Source organism: Amborella trichopoda, chromosome 8, assembly GCF_054954075.1.
Source record: "Amborella trichopoda isolate Santa Cruz 75 chromosome 8, AtrichopodaSantaCruz75HAP2 v2.0, whole genome shotgun sequence".
Lineage (NCBI taxonomy): Eukaryota > Viridiplantae > Streptophyta > Magnoliopsida > Amborellales > Amborellaceae > Amborella > Amborella trichopoda.
The window spans coordinates 27,578,242-27,595,930 of record NC_142343.1 but is presented as its reverse complement, the minus strand read 5'-3'; the positions used below and the strand labels follow the sequence as shown (position 1 = coordinate 27,595,930).

General features: G+C 37.6%; 1 protein-coding gene across 1 annotated transcript in view; it reads right to left on the bottom strand.

The window, feature by feature from the left end:
• Positions 1-17,438, bottom strand: part of LOC18433102 (dynamin-2A) — a 33,319-nt gene extending 15,881 nt beyond the window's left edge. Inside the window, exons 1-14 of the mRNA XM_006843198.4 lie at positions 16,987-17,438; positions 15,986-16,036; positions 15,750-15,870; positions 15,434-15,541; positions 10,838-10,899; positions 9,521-9,638; positions 9,024-9,366; positions 8,674-8,821; positions 5,020-5,121; positions 4,808-4,927; positions 3,194-3,277; positions 2,966-3,093; positions 788-872; positions 482-620 (exon numbers count right to left, since the gene is read on the bottom strand). Of these exons, the coding sequence (XP_006843261.1) occupies positions 482-620; positions 788-872; positions 2,966-3,093; positions 3,194-3,277; positions 4,808-4,927; positions 5,020-5,121; positions 8,674-8,821; positions 9,024-9,366; positions 9,521-9,638; positions 10,838-10,899; positions 15,434-15,541; positions 15,750-15,870; positions 15,986-16,036; positions 16,987-17,121 (1,744 nt within the window). The 5' untranslated portion in view covers positions 17,122-17,438. The remainder of the gene's footprint in view (positions 1-481; positions 621-787; positions 873-2,965; positions 3,094-3,193; positions 3,278-4,807; positions 4,928-5,019; positions 5,122-8,673; positions 8,822-9,023; positions 9,367-9,520; positions 9,639-10,837; positions 10,900-15,433; positions 15,542-15,749; positions 15,871-15,985; positions 16,037-16,986) is intronic.
• Positions 17,439-17,689: the final 251 nt, after the last annotated feature.

Genomic DNA, 17,689 nt, shown 5'->3' with positions numbered 1-17,689 from the left:
TGAAAACACTTGCTTCAGTTAACCTTAAAAAAATTAAAAAGAAAAAACTAAAATCATTTCTTCTTTTTTGTCTTTTTATTCTCTTTGACAAAAACAGAATGAATTAGACTCATAGCAGTTCCAAAGGAAGTTCGATGAAAACAAATATCTATTTCTTTCTTTTTTAGTACCTTCAGAAATTTATAGTTTCCATATAAAATCATGGATGGATTTTTTCTTTTCTTTTTTTTTTATGTTTCATTACATTTTTATATTCCTTAGTATTTATGTTCCTTTTTTCGGTCATATTTTTTAGATTTTAACATGACCCAGTAGTGTCAACCTGATCAAATCAACAGGTTAACCTGATCTGGGAGCTTATTGAGTTAGGTTGAGTTTTCAGGTTGGCATACACTGATCTGAACTCGACCAATTTAAATTGAAAGTACTTATCATGACACAAAAAGGAGTCATCGAATGCATTTAAAATGTAAGTGCTCACCTGCTGTTATCTCCCCATCAGAACCAGCAGTTTGCAAAGCTGATCCCTCTTTTGCATCTTTATCTGCATGATTTGATTTATCCTTCATGGATTTCAAGCTTCCACCTATCTGCTGGGCCCCAGTTTGAGGGCTTGTTGCCTGACAATGTAAAAATGGGAGATACTTAAAGGTTCTCAAAAGGGAAAACATCCATAGAACAAAACAGAAATATCTAGCAACGAGTCAAATTCATGGAGCAATACCATAACTACATTTAACATCATGGACAAATAAGATTACAGATTCATTGAATGAACAAGCCTGACCCTGTTTAGAACGACTTGTTCTGCCTCAATCCCCTTCTTGGATGATCGATTTTTCAGCTCTTCCTCTCGTCGCTGCCTATCCATTCTGGTAACATCATTAACATAAAGACAGTAATCTTCCTTGAAGAAGAATGATATTCAAAGAGAAGGTCCATATTTTGAAGTGCAAAAGATGCTATCTATCTGCTCTCAATTTAGCTTATACATAATTCACACCATCTACACATGCGTGAATGCACGTTGAGAGAGGAGGGGGGGGCACTGAAATGCAAAAATATAAATTTGAAGAGACAAAAAGAAAAGGAAATGATCACAAGACCATGTTCGTAAGCTAACAACTACAGCAATCCAATTGGCATTGCAAGCAAACATACAGAACAATGAATCTCTAACACGTACCCAGGTTGTCAAACACAGATACCTGATGCATATATATTTGTATATGTGCACCGATGTGCATGCATGTGTGTGTGTTTGAGATGGTAAGAGAGAAAAACACAACATAAATTGCCACAATGACAAAGAATTGTAAGACTCAAATATGGTACCGATAACAGAGAGACCAAGATAAACCCCATATACAAGCATTGTTTAATTAAAAAAAAAAACAGAGCACGAATATAAGGTTCTTCCAGCATAAGTCATAGATATTTAACACCAATAAACGCAAGCAGAATGAAGAATCAAGTTAGAACAAGAAACAACCCAGATGATGGAAACAAATTATAGTGCCCAGGAGGATCAAGTTTATACAAAAAGATCTAGATTTAAGAAGTTCCAAAAACAAGGTCCTGCACAAGGATAAGTCTGCCAACTGATATGCACACATTCTCCAATGCAGTCATACTCAAACAGGACCCGTGCTTCAGATAATTTCAACAAACAAATTAGTTCAGACCCTTTCAAACCCACATGATGATAAGCAAAGTTATCTAAATAATCACATCACCGTGAAAGTGACAAGAGTACAAATACCTGAAATCTCTACATATAAATAATTACCTATGATCCCATTAGATACAAGCATCCAGATTTCAGATCAACCATGTAGGTAATCTCTGCATGGCTGGCCGTCCACCAACCAACAGCGCAATGCTAACAATCCTTAAATAGCTTCTAAATGTGTTGAAATGCACATGTGTGCAGTGGCAGATGTCTAACATGTGTCAGACATGATAGGAACCAGATAAGGAATATAGAGAATTTTCATACCCCACGAAAAGTAAAGTTTTCTACATTTTTTCCCCCTTTTTTCTAGTTTTCTTTGGAAAATATTGACAGTTATCGTTGCAATAAAAGAATAGTCATCTACATCCAGTTGCCTCTAGTGACATATGAATACATGGACATGCAAGAGAAACATAAATACATCCAGTTGCCTCCAGAGGAGTCATGCAAGATCGTTTGGGCCCCACAAATAGATTTCTTCTACTGGTTGCCAGCAATGTAAGAGTTACTAAGTTTTCTACAATTAAAACTATGCAAATTGAAAAAATAAATTTCAGTAATGGAATTAAACTATGAGTACCAGTCTAGTTGGGTACTCATAGTTTAATTCTTCCAAGTTTCATTTCCTCAGTCAAGGGATTATATTTTTTTAACATGTTTCTTCCTTTTACATTTCCATAAGGTTATTTTTCATAAATAACATCATTGTAGTGTTTCATACTTTGGACGCTCCAAAAGCCATGCCAACTAGAGGACTGAATATGTCTAGGAGCAGAACACTGTGCCCTAGCAGGTCTATAAGTGGGGGCAGATAACTTCACTTGCTCATGAGACCATTAAATTGTTCAAGATAAAGATTTCAAAGTCACATTATTTCAAAAATGGAAACTATAATATCATAGATTAGACAGAGGAAAGTTTACGGAAATCATTGAAACCCTAATCAGGTTATAATTACTGATCCCACAACATTTACATTAATATCCAGATCTTTACAAGGCAGCATGCTCCTAGAGCAGGCTTTTAACTGCTCCCAGCAAACAAATCACTCAGTATTTATTCTTTTAATGTCGTTTTGCTGGAAAAATAACAAATGTTTCACTTTACAGGAAAACAAAACCTAGAGAAAGAAACAGTGAGTGTTCTCAAAGCAGTCAAATCAGCACATAAATATTGGCATTTGTCCACAGATACAAATTACTAATGAGCATCAGTTCAAACCAAACATACCTCCTTTGTACCAGACGGATGAAATGTTGAGGTGGAACAAAAGCACGCTCCATATCAACTAGAGCAACAACCATCTTCTTTGCCTCATTTCGAAAACCATCTAAGGCGGCAGATGCAATGGCAACAACCTTCCCACAAATATAATAATTACAAATTTTTAGAACAAACAAATTTCTGCATCCTTCTACAGATTTGACATAAACAAATCCTACTAAATGACATGGTTACCTCTCGCTTAAAGGGAGGATATCTACCAAGACCTGGTGTTGCCGATGCAGCAGAAGAAACAATATCTATCAAAACACGATGCACCTATTTCCATAACCAGTTTAACATTCAAACACATCAGAATAGAAAAGCAGAGATATCCACAAATATTAGTTTCAATGTGTTAATGGGAGTCTTTATAGGACGGCTGTTCTATAGGACAGCTATAAGACTAACCATGTTTTATGGGATGGAATGTTGGGCATCAAGAAACAACATATTCATAGCATGAGTAGCTGAGAAGAGGATGTTGAGATGGATGAGTGGTAGGATAAGAAAGGATGGAATTCAGAATGAATACATCTGAGGGAACTTACAGGTTGGCTCCTATAGGTGATATAAGATGTGGGAAAGTAGACTTAGGTGGTCTGATCATGTATAGCGTTGAGCTAGAACAACACCGGCTCAAAGGGTCAATTTGGTTCAAGTGGAAGTCTCTAAAAGGGTAAGGGGAAGGCCCAAAAGGATATATATATGGAAATAGTAAGAAGAGATATAGTGACCTATGGTCTGACTGAGGGTATGGCCCTTGATAGAACAGAATGGCAAAATAGGTTCATGTAGCTAACCCCAACTAGTTGTGATAAGGCTCAGATGATGATGATGATAATGATGATGTAAATGGGAGTCTTTCAAACAGCATAGACACTCCCATAAAATGAAACATAGAATGTAAGTGTATCCGAGGGAGACGGACTGGTGACAATGGAATGTTTCAACATCAAGCAAGACATGAAATAGATGTATTCATTGTCAAACACTATGTTTACTATAACATGAAGGCAAGCATAACATCAAGCAGCAATTAGCAGCTCACGTAACTCATATGAGAGAGCTTGAAATATTAGAAGTTACAAAGGGAAAATAAAATCAAAGAAAAATATGCTTCTTCATTGCATGCATTAATTATTCAAATTTCAAAAAACATCCCAGTTATTATAGAAATGTTTGATAAATTCAGCAATACAGAAGCAATAATTCATCCAAAATAACCAGAAGCATTTAAGCTTATAAATGATTAACTGTCATTTGAAAAGAAAAAATGAGGTTACAACAAGCTGCAACTTGAACCAGTATTAAATAGGGGCATAAGGTCAAATGGCACCAGGCTATTCATACACTATAAACCAAAAGTGATTTATTACAGAGAGAGGACTAAAAAATAGACAATTTTAAAATCATCAGAGAGCAAAAGAGGATTGGAATGAGCCAAAAAACTTTAGATTATTAAATAAGGACCATTGTCCCATTGCAAGAGCAGCTTTCCTCTACATAAATGAGCACGGAGAGAACAGGGACAATTAAAATTAATCGTGCATGCAAAACAGTATGCAATGAAAAGAATGGTGATGCCAAATCAGCCAAAAAGATATTTTCAGTAGGGTTTCACACATATTAACATTCCCAAACTCAGGTGTATTGCTTCATGAGAAAAGAAAAAATGATGGATGTAAAACCAATTGCAAAAACATCTCATCTAAGTTTTGCCAATTTAACATGCACAAATGTTCTGCATCACTGTATTGAAAGAAAGCAAGATCTTCCCAATTTTCCATCACATAATAATGCTCTTACCTCATCCACACAAAGTCTTGAAGGTTCTTTTGCCAATTCAAGGACCACTTTTATTAACGATCTCAATCCCTTCTCAGGAGAAATCAAGTATGGTTGATAACCATCTGCTTCCAATACAATCTAGAATAATATGAAGTAAGACAATAAGTCAACACCAACCACAAAAAGTTACAGTACTAAGAGAGCAAAGAACACATGGAACTAGTGAATACCCTTTTGACATTGCTGATATCGAAGTGTCTGTCTAAAGGAAGTTGCTTAATCCTGTTAGGAAAGTTCCCTTCGAAACTCGCCACCACCTTCCATCCTCCACCCTATGAAAGACATCCATAATAACAGAATTAGAAATACAAATTACGACAAAAACAACATATATGACTATAATTCATCCCCATATTCCCTAAATTCTTTCACATGAGCAATAGTCTAATTAATTGTGCACAGCCTCCATAACTATACCATGCATAAGAAACTTCAGAATGAGTGTCTATGAACAATGTGCGGAATTCATCGTCTAGAAGTATATGGTAAGACTTATAGCCACTCATGGAGCTATCACACTTAACCACCTACATCGGTCAAATGAAAATTAAGAAAGCTAGACTATGTCATGTTAGTAGAAAAAAGAAAAGTAACATCGAAGAAATTTACAGGCAAATATTAGGATGCAAGAAATTCTGCCGCAGGCTGACAAACAAAGCACCTTAATTTAAGTGCAATCAAAACAAGCATATTTCCCGATAGGCTCCATTTGCATATATAAAATTATGAACACCGCTAAAGGCCATCACAAATGGAATCCTAAACAGGTATGAATATAGAAATCAAGTTATGTCAAACTTGATCGTGTAGAACAGGGTGTGGATCAACACCTCATGCTACTTTGCACAATCCCAATCTGCAGTGCAAACTCCAACATAGAGAATGAATGATAACCAACATAAAGAAACGGAATACCATTTTTGAATAAATTTTGTCTCCCTGTGATTCTGCAGTTCTGCTCCTTGACCATTTGAAAGAACAGAAAGTGAAGGCACCTTCCTAATCACCCCAAGCAGCCAAATGCACAGAAAACAAGTCCATTATAACCACAAGCACAGAAGATCATATACACCTGCTTCTTTAATGCTTTACCCACAATGACTTTAATGTCTACTTCTCGGAAGCAGATGCAAGAATGGCTCTACCAGATACAACCAGGAGAACATTTCCTTGTCAGTAAAGCTTGAGGTTTTCTCTAGCCCTCCTGTGAATGTTGATGCCGACAACATTGGCCACCACTTTTTCCTAGCCCTTTGGATGAAAAAGCACTTGAGATACCTTTCGATCTATCATAAGCTGGGCTACTCCTCGAAATTGTGTGACGTGGCCTTCCTATTTGCTTTCAAATCCGAGGCTAGAACTCCGTTCATCCCCCCTTGTCAGCAGAAACCATACTTGAGCTATTTATTCTTTCACACTATTTCTAATGACTTTTTCTCATTAACAGAGACTCCAGCAACAACTATTGGATTCTTTATTTCTTCGAGTGAAATAAAGATTTCTCCCACTTGCTACATGTTAAATCCAACACCTGGGCAGATGAACAAGCAATCTGGCTGATACACAGTAACACTGGTGCAAAGCAGAAATGCCAACTCCCAGGAGTGTTTTTTACAGACCCAATATAATTGGAATTTTTGGACTTTGCTCACATGTCCGAGTTCCAGCATCTCTACACCTATATTTGCATAAGGAAGTATCTTCCAGATATTCCCTCAACTAGTTTCTTACAGCAGTGATCCTGCTATCAGATTAGGTGTCAGTTGTAGAATACAAGTAATGTTTGTTTCAGAGCTTTATTCAACGTGAATTTTGCTTTTTCCTTTTATGATTTTTTAACATTGTTTTGCTCAAGTGAATGTCCAAAGAGCAATTGTGGAGGAATGTGCCCATGCCACGTAGTTCTTTCCATCTTGCTAAGTGGATGTAATTCTGAATACTTTGATCTTCATTATTAGAGCATGCGCGGTACGTGTGAAAATACGTTCGTGGAAGTATTTTCACGTGAAAAAATTCCCATACGTGATTAGGTGTGGGAGTTTTTTCATATTATTAGCTACCAATTGGTGTGAAAAAGTACGCTGTGACCAATTGGTGTGAAAAAATTCCCACACCTAATCACATGAGGGAGTTTTTTCACGTGAATATACTTTCATGAAAGTCTTTTCATGCGTAGCAAACATGCCCTAAATATTTTAGTGACCCCGTGCATCAAATCGAGTAAACTAAGATTATAATAACTCATCAGCCATCATGAAGACTTGGCAAAAAAGTAATTTCAAATTCCCACAGCTTTTTAATTCATCTCTTCGGTCATGGACAAGAGAAAAGAAAAAACCATCAGTTTGATAAATTACAATTTACGGACAAGCCTCAACAAATCAAGTCATGCACAGAGTACTTTCTTAAACGAAGTAACTTTGTCTTGATATGGGTAAACTTTCACACTTGCTGTGTGTTGTGGGCACCAAACAAATTTTTTTTTTTTTTTGAGAATCGGTTAACTACAAAATTGTTAGTAATTACAAAAATTTGGAGCTGTGAAAGACTCCTGAGGAAGAGGCTCTCCAGATACTGTGGTTTACTCTTAAGACACCTTTGGTAAGTGTGTCCCCAACAGCATTAGCCGCGGACAGGAAAATCCTCTTGTTTAAAGATTCTTTGGAACTCAGATTTTTGCCTCAAATCTCCTCGCTCAGCCTCGGTCAAGTCTCTGGACTCTTTGGTTAGGTCAACATATGCAAGTTCAGCCAGTAAGGTGGCTTTTATTTATCCTAGATGACCAAATTACTTGATTACACACTGCTTGAGGTTATACTTGAGAAGTTGCATTTTCAAGCACAGGCAGAATCCACCCTACCTGAGGGCTCCAAACCCGAACCACCAATGGGGGAACAGTCCAAGTAATTCAACTTCTTCATGCTACATTAGTTCAAACCTAAAAAGTCTAGGACCACCTAAGGCAGGTTGTGTCTTGAGAAGGATGTGGATGAGGTCCGAGTTGGGTTTGGGGAGAGTAATAGAGTGGGACCCTGAGAATTGTTCCTCCTACTTGGGGAAAACAAGGAATCAGTTGGTAAGGATGGGGCTGTGTTTGAATGAATGGGCCAAGTAAAAGACACAACATTGAGGGGGATGTCTATAAGCTTTTGCCTAAAAACGAAGTAAGAGAAATCCACAAGCTTGCTGTTTTCTGGCCTCCCTTATCCTTCTAGAAAGACCATCTGGTGACGTTGAAAATGTCAATGATTCACCAGAGGATGGAGCAAAAAACTAAATCTGCTCCATCTCTGATCAAACAGCTCTTTGAGGTTCAGTCTATTAGGATCATATACCGCAGCAGTAAACATCCGCTCAAAACTATTGAAAATCCATTGGAGGATGACAGGAAACCCAAAAAGTCCAAATACACGATGAAATATTCGTGAAAACAGTGGGATCCCAAACCACCCAAATTACTCTTGAGGCACTTTGGGCCGGAAGAAGGTCCCAAGCACACGGTCTGACCCAAGATGGAAAAGTTTTGGGACAAGGTGGGAGATCGAGCTTCGCTGAGATGGCTTGAACATCGAGGGAGAATTTCAGGGAGTGGCTGAGGACCTAGGATTTCTTGAAGGAAGACGAGGCCCACCAGGGAGTGGGAGGGTGGGGTTGGTGCATTGTTGTTGTTGTAGGAGAGGAATGCCAGAGCCGATTCAGCACTGGTGAAATTTGGATCTGGGGCCAGAGGGTTGGAAGGGGTAGTAGAGTTCTATTAATTTCTTATATCTTAACTAGAAGGGTTTAGAAGAGAAAACACATCATAGAAGGAATGAAATACCCACCTCGCCTGAGGAAATATGCTGTAGAAATTTATCTTCGAACTCACGACAGAGCTCCAAAGCAATAGCCCTCGTTCCTTCTGCGCTATGGACCATTTGTTCACCAAGCCTCACCAACTCATCCTCAACCAATTGTGACCTCCCTTGCAGCCTACAAATAGTTGTAGGAATAATAAATTCAACTATTATATTAATTAAAAACAGAACAACAGATTCCTATACATCTCTCCTACCAGTAGCCTTCAAGCTAAAAGAATATATTATATTCTTTCAAAGAAGACTTCCAAACTACCACAGTAAGCATCTCAGATTACTGGCAACCCTCATCAGCATAAGAAGACTTCTGAACTTACCCTGACAGAAGGCTTGGGAGCCTTACTTTCATCCTTTTGCGAATCTGACGGGCAAGTGTCTCCACCAGAGCCACTCTACCAAGCTTGTTCTGTGGAGCTCCAGGTAGTATGGATTTTAGGCTCTCGCTCTCCGCTCGCCAAGCAGTTTCTAAAGAACTTTCAGAACCCACAGATCCCGATTGTGCTGATGCAATGGATACAGATTGCCCAATCAAAGCAGCCCAGGGAATATCATTTGTATTCCGTGGTCCCTGATTCACAAGAAGAGCCTGAACCGCAGCAAGAGTTTTCTGGTCTGTAGCTGCTTGATCTATTTTGCTAATAATACCAATGGTTCTTGTCCCTGCAAGTGATGCAATAAAAGGAATGCCAAGTGAAGTGAAAAAACAATAATAATAGAAAACATGATAGGACCAATGCATGGCTCACAAGAAGCATTTGCAGTTCAAAGAAATAGAAAATGTACACACAATTGACTATCAGGTCAAAGTATTTACCATCTGGATCAAACTCCAAGGCCAGTTTAAGTGCCCGCAAGGAAGATATCTCTGGAGTCTGGGCAGCAGGCACTATAACAAGCAAGATAGCATCATTACGGTCCACATAATCACTGATCTGCAAAATTTTAAAAAAGGCAAAAGAAACAAAAAATATTATTAGTCTGCAACAACAAACAATTTCACATGTTTTCAGCTAGTACATAAGATCTCAAGCACTTATCACAGTAGGCATGTATATTCAACACCGAGAATATTAAAAAAAGGAGCCAAGACTCATAGGTCAAGAGTAAACTCAAGATAACCGACGTGGAACATTGTAGATGTCATGCAAGTTATGAATTCAGCCAAAACTCCAGTAAGCCCATGAGTAATTTCACTGAAGTCTGGCTTTTCTTTTATCAACAATGTACCTCATCGAAGTCTAGAAATACAAGTTCATTTGTGAATGTCCATGATAACACTAGAAGCCAACAGATTTTCATAATCACGAACATGTTTCCCGGATTCCAAGGACATATCTAAGCTTCAAAATCTGGTTCAATCAATTTTTTTCCTCGAAGCAAGACACAGCTTTCTCCAAAAATCCACGGATCTCTCAAAATTATGTTGAAAGCTATTTTATCACCTATAGATTGCGGACACATTAACATACATTAATTACTGCTGAGATTCTTATTCTCAGAACTGTTATGAAGTTTTAAAGATAAGATACTAGACAGGGTTTATCTACAGGGTGTGGTTTGTATAAGGCTGAGGTCTTAAACAGCCAAAGTAAGGCACACCTTCAAATAATATCGAAAGATGTTGTTTCAGTACTGAAAACCTTTGTGATGGCATGAAAATTCATTTTCATCTCTAATTATAAATTTAAAGCTTCAAAAATGGTGTAGATCGAGCAGATCTATGAATACTTGAAAATTTTATAAATTGATAGTCTAGAAAATACATTACAAGATGCACTATTTCCAAAACTTGAAATCCAGTTTTTCTCATGTCCATTCATCTTGAGGTCGAGATGACCAATTTGAGGATTTTTGGGCATTGAAACAACCTCTTCTAGTGGATTTTTGAGGTATGCTTTAATTTGATTGTTTAGGGCCTCACCCTTAAATAAATTCTTTCCGTATATAAATAGATATCTTCTTTATTGTGACTCTGCCAAGTTAAGGCTATCTTAACAAGTTGACTAAAAACCAATCATGCCCACGTGAAGATTCTAACTGTTGCAAAACATTAAAAGATAAAACGTAATAAAAGCATCAACATGTCATCACAAAAATGACATCTATAATCAAGGTACAAAAACTAACTGACCATTGAATCATCCATAACGCGCTGGTCCAATCCAGGCAAATCAATCAACTTCAGCGGAGGAGCTGCAAAAGAAAACCTAATTAGTTAAATTAAAGTATATTTCCACGCAAAAAAGTTCATTGCATTACAACAGCACAACCAACGGAAAATAGAACAAGTTACCAATAGAAGTCAAAAATCTAAATCAAAAACTACAATTTACCCATACCTCATAGGTAACAAATTATTTCCACAGGAAGAAAAAGATTAATATTTTAAACCAAAAGATAAACACAACTCCCTCATGCCCGTTTCTAAGCACATACACAACATCCAAATTTAGGCAACACACCCACAAAAACTTTCCTCTGCCCAGTCAAAAGTTATCCATGGAATACATTTAATAACATGAAGCTCCTTTTCTTTAGCAAATAACTTCCTCAAATTATTTCAATTTTTATTGGCAAATTCCTCAAATTGTGACTTCAACATAAGTTCACAACTTGGATTAACCAATAAACTAACCAAAAGAAGAAAAAAAATGCTCTAGTAACGATAGTCAAAATAGAATGCAGGTACTTTTTTCTTGAGTGCTTTTTTTTTTTTTCTTTGTTAGATGTGCTCAACTGACCAAGTATAGCACTAGAACCTCTCAAAAAAAAACGCAAAAAAAAAAAAAAAAGGCATTAGTGGAAATTAGAGATTTCACAAAGTGCACGTATATCTACCATCTATATAATTAATGAAACAGTTTCATAGTAATATAATGACACTACTACTCAAAAAACCACGTTATGGGCATTTGATTAACCCCAAATTCTGTAAATGGATTCTCGTCATCCCCATAATGATCTTAAATATATATATATATATATATATATATATATATATATATATATATATATATATATATATATATATATATATATAGATATATATTGAATTTACATCCTAAAAATTGTTGTTTTCTAAACATAATGGAAGTAGGATGCCCATTTGATTGGCCCCAAAAACCGTAATTGGCATTATTGTCACCAGATGAACAAATTCGAAAAGAAACAAATCAATTCCACTTCTTCAATTTGATCAGGTTGTGCATTAAATGGACAGCCCGCACTCATCCTAGGAACTGAGCCAGAAAAAGGAATTCTCACTCATCCTAGGAACTGAGCCAGAAAAAGGAATTCTCAAACACACCATGTCCATTTTTCTTGAATGGTCAAATCCGAGATGCAGAGGATTCAAAGATTCAAAGTCAGCTTCTTCTTTTTTTTCATATTCTTCACATGGTAATGATGAAAGCAATCTATAAAATTTGGGATCAAACAAATCTCTCAAATGCCTCAATCTAACACTATTTTTTGTTTCCCATATATTTAGCTTATATTCACTAAATTTTCTCTCTCCTCAAAAAAAAAGTAATTTTCTGTGTTCTTTTTTAGGAATTGTTTTCAAGAACATGTTCGCCTGGCCCAAGAGAGGGCACATGCAAAAATTAGACTCAAAACAATGCCCCCAAGGACCCAAAAAAAAACAAAAATTAAATTGAATACAAGATACAATCTCTTGCATTGATTTGTCGAAAAAAAGCAAACGTTTTTGCCAAAACCCTAAAAGTCCATTTTTTTCTAATTTTCTAAATATAAAGCTTAACAAACAAAAAAAGTATAATGAGCTTGCTTGGGGGTTGGAATAGGGTGGATTGATGGCCAGAATCCCCTTCTGAAGTTGTTAAAATTTCGCCCCCTTCTTTTTTTCCCCTCCTCTCCCTTTCCTCTGGAGTGGGGGGGTTTTGAGATAGAGGGAGCTAAAGTCACCAAAGCAACTTTTTGAACCTCAAAACCCTCCCAAATACAATTACCCAAAAAACAAAAAACTCCCAAATGCTGAAAGTGACAAAAATGGCCATAAAAGATTTCAAAATGACAAAAAACAAATCCCAAAAAATCATCAAAATAACCCAAAAACAGAAAAACTTGTCGAGGCGGCCAGTTCAATCTAGACCAATCGAACCAGCCAATCCAGGCATCGAACCAGATATTCTCTAGTTTGATACCAGATTGATGGACATTCAATTCCAGGCCCCTGAGCCCCTGACTAAATAGAAAGGGCTCCAATTTACTGGTTTCTAGTCCAAACTGGCCGGGCCGGTCCGGTCCAATCTTAATAAAACTGCATTAAATGTCAGAGTGCCTCTAACACGAACGAGACATTTTTCTTGAAAAAGCATGATAACCTAAAACTTACAAAACCAGAACTATAATTATTATATCCCGTGCCAGATTTCAATTTTTTGAGAAGCCATAGGAACAACAATGAAGCATGAATTGTACATATATCTCATTCAATGAAATACTAGACAATGACACAATGATCAATCGAAGTTGGAAACCAGGACTTTATGTTCATGAAACACTTCACACAGTAATGTACTTACTTAAACATGCATTTTAACCCCATTTTATTGAAGCATGGCTAGGTGAACAAAGTTTCATGGAAGCTACCACAACTTACAAAATTTGAGACCTACTAGAACATCCAAGTTTCAATAAGACAGCAAAAATGGTATCTCACTGTAAACAGAGAATACTGACATACTACGCCAATCCCATGTTCTTCTGTATTACAACTAGGAAACCTCCTCAAACCGAACTACTCTATGCTTAGTTTTCTTTTGAATCTTTTATTTTCATCAGTCTCTATGATACGTATAAGACTTACATGAATCCATATGGTAGCCCAAAATTGATAGAGACTTCTAAAAGTTACAGGCTTTTGCTTTATCTATTACAAACTAAAAAATGGAACAGTACAGGATGCAAAACAAATGTGGCACAGGTGTAGGATTCAAAGAATGGTGCCAACAAATTTGAGCATGTTCAAGTGGACAAGGCCAGAGCAAAAGAAGTTGATCAAACTAAGCTATATTAATTAGAGTATCCATCTTTGGAAAAGCAATTTGCAGTTTTATTTTAAATAGTTCCTCATTTATAATTTTCTATATCTTCCTAGGAGGTGAGTGTGTTGAAAGCATCTCATGAGCAAGTTTCACATTACATTAGGCAAAGTTGTGCCAAGGGCTGACACGACAATCGTGATGATGTACCTTATCAGAAAAAGAAAAGAATCGGAGAAAGAGAATAACAAAGTGAAGACGCTCATATTTTACCAATCGAAAAAAAAGAAACTAGTGTTCTTCTCCAAACATGGTAGAGAAACTACAGTTGAAAGATCATCAATCACTAGCAGTGACGAGCAAGGGGGAGGATGATGATAAACAGGAAGGCTAAAGAGCAGGCCATGACAACGAAGGAGGAAATGGGGAGGCCAATCAATAACTCTCTTTTTTTAAAAAAAAATAGTTGTTTGGTGGACTCAACATATAGCACATACAGCAGAGACCGGATGGCCACCAGTACTTCTTTATTTTTTGTCAATGGCACTATAGAATCAATATCATTACTAAAATTATGAATGCTGCTTCTTCAGTCCCATGAGTTATTTGTAACATATGAATGTTCTAGTCCAAGATGTAAGAGATTTCGAATGTATGAGTAGAATTTGGAGAACTATACCAAGTGTAGATAATATAATTACAATGATGGTTTCTCAATGGTAGCCATTGGAACTATGTTTCAATGTTTTCCTTATGATTTTCCTTTTCCTCATATATCATTCTTTTACAAAAATAATCCCTCAGACAAGCTGATCTGCATTTACATTCAATTAATAGAACAAAAAATTAACCACCAAGGACCTTGAAAAACTAAGAAGGCATGATGCTTCACTATAAAGACTTAATATAGCATGAAAAATGTAGGCACATTTCAATGCCTGCCTACGAGGACTTGATACAAGCAAAGATAAGAACAGCACGGAGTCACTGCTCTAAGATATATCAAGTAAACTAATCATCACATCCATGTCGTATGGCATCCCTTGCAAGGTTTCAAAAAACGGTCCGCCTGGCGCCTAGGCGGCCTGAACAAAAAAACCGCACGCCTCGACACAGGCGGCCCTAAACGGGCGGTTGTACCTGGGCGGGCGCCCAGGCGGGCTAGGTGGGCGCCCAACGCCCAGGGCCGTAAGGCGTTTTTCGATTTTCAAATTCTCCCAAAAGGGCAAATGGGATCATTTTGACCCCAAGTTTGTATAAAAAAGTTATGGGGTTTATTTTTTAACCCAAGTGGAAAAAAAAAAAATCCCTCAATCTCTAAACTTATTGCACCACAGGGCGCCCGCCTAGGCACTGGGCGCCAGGCAGGCCGCCTAGCATATTTTGAAACCTTGATCCTTTGGGTTGAGATCAATAGGAACAAACATGCAAGACATCCATAGAAAAGCTCTCTTTTACACATAGTCGCACCTATCCCAGATGAAGATGACAGTGTTCAACCATTGCATTGAGTACGAGACCACATGCACTCATTAGAAACTGTAACTAAGTAGATCGTTACACATGCAAATTTCAAATTTGAAAATACAAATATGACAAAAAAACGTTATCATGTCAGAAACATCCATAGGGACCTCTCACATAATTTAAGTTCATAACATGAAGGCACATTAATCTTTGGCTAAAATTAACATTAAACAATCATGAAAAAGAGTACCGACCTGTACTTGTCCGCAGCTTCAACGCTATTTCATCTGCACGAGTCTTTCCTGAGCCGTGAACGGCAGCACCTTTACTCAGTCTATCCTGAAGAGAGTGGCGGAGGGCACCTGCATGAGAATTTATCTATCATGTGCAAAATAACATTGTGCGGTAAAACCTCTTTAATTTCATTGTGACTAATACTTGGTTCTCTATGGAACAAATCAATCACTCTTTGGGCTACTTGCCAGGAAATTGTGTCAATGGGGCAATACAAATGCCAGAATTGCCACAGAGACAGAAAGAACAAATCAGATAGGGAAGGGAATGGCTTACTTGCAGAAACCTGCTGTGATTTATCATTAAGTTGCAAAACAAGCACTTTGCTGCTCAGAGAACTATCTCTTTGTAAGTCAATGCAGATAGGAGCCCTTGTGGCACCATTTTCTCCCGTGGGCTGCATATAAGATTTGGGTTATTAATGACAGAAGAGCAAACATGCCTTATTCAAAGCCCTTTTATGAAAACAATAAATAATCAACAAGTAACAGCCAATGTGGAAAGAAGCTTACCAGTACAGGATGCCCAATTAAGCTATTTAATACAGCCGACTTGCCCGCTCCCTAGCAAGAAATTATCAAATGAGTACAAGTTTAACAGAGAGGTAAAAACCCACATTCTTTTTATAATACATAGCAGAGAAGGCCTCATATTTCCATTACATAAAATTCTTACAATCCACCATAATAAAATCAATGGCCCTAAATCCAAGCAATCAACACGAGCTACAGAATCTAATTTATGAGCATTTTCCATTCAAAGCATATGCAAGCGATATGATGCTTTGACCTAGCCAAATCATTTGCAGTGCTCTTCTATGTGCAGAATTGTCTAATTCCCTTGTGCCTCTGGATCTGACTGGTCCAGCTGTCTGATTTGCTTCAAAGTAATGGATTTCTATCCACATATACGAATCCACTAAAACCTTTTCATAGAAATCAATCAACATTTGAAACTCAGTAAAGAAGATATGGACAAGTAAAAGGAAGACACGAACTTATGAGAGAGTGGGGGAGAGGACACAGATACAAATGAATCTGGTAAACCATGTCACCATGTTTGTCCATCCACTGGTACCGTGTACAACGACATGCTAACTACTTTGGGATCCATATTATACTGAATAAAGGCCCCAATTATGTTCAGAAATATTGATAAATTCTATATGAAGATCTAATAAAAAAAAAAGATCAGCAACCTGAACATCTTTAAGCAAGCATAAGACAATTCTCCATGGTTTATTTTAGATAGGTAACCCCATTCTCCATAGAAAATATGATCAAATTCAGGAAAAATCACAATCTAGAAATGCCAAATGACACGAGAGCATCATCAGCAGAAATCCCTAACCAATTTATACATGGAAACGAAGTGAGGATCATAGAGAGACATAGTGAGCTCAAATCTACAGTCAAATAAAAAGATAGGGATAAAGGGAAAAAATTGAGGGAGCAAGGGATGGAGAGGGAGAGAGAGGGAGGAGAGGAATTGAGGTGAACAAATGTTGACTTACAACATTGCCAAGAGCCACAACATTGAGGAAGGTGGAGGTTCGCCTCGAGGGTTCATCAACATCCTCGTCTGCAAGCAGGGCAGCAGCCTGCAACATCGAATCTGAAAGCTGCGTAAGCTCCTCCATGGCCTCCATATTCAAACCCTAAATCTAGGATATGTCTCAAATATTTACGCAGATCGTGCTTCTGTTAAGTTGTTGACAATCCTTCTGAATCTCCACAACTAATTTTCATACCCTAGTCCCAAATTCAGCGATGAGAAAGAGATCTGGATCGTGATTTCCTACAAACCGGCGACAAACCGCCGGAGATTTCAGGTAGATCAGGGGTGGTAGAAGGGGGGGAAATGGAAATCTCTAGACTCTAATCCGACCCTCTCTCTCTCCTCTTCGTTTATGGTTGCGCTGCAGTTTGATGCTCTATTGATTTGCTTTTGAACAGATGATAAGGTAGAAGAGCGAGAAAGGAGAGGGAGGGAGAAAATATAGAAAGAGAGAGAGGGAGGGGGGAAGGGGGGTGGGACGGGAGCAGAACGGCAAATGAGGAGGAGAGATCGCATAAAGTAAAATCAAGAAAGAAGAGGAGAGAGGCCGGTCCGCAACTAAAATGACTAGACGAAGTTTTCGGGGTTTTAAATTTTGGGTGGGACGGATGGTGTCAGGGGAAAGGTCGCCCCACCTTTACTGCGTAAATTCTCATTTT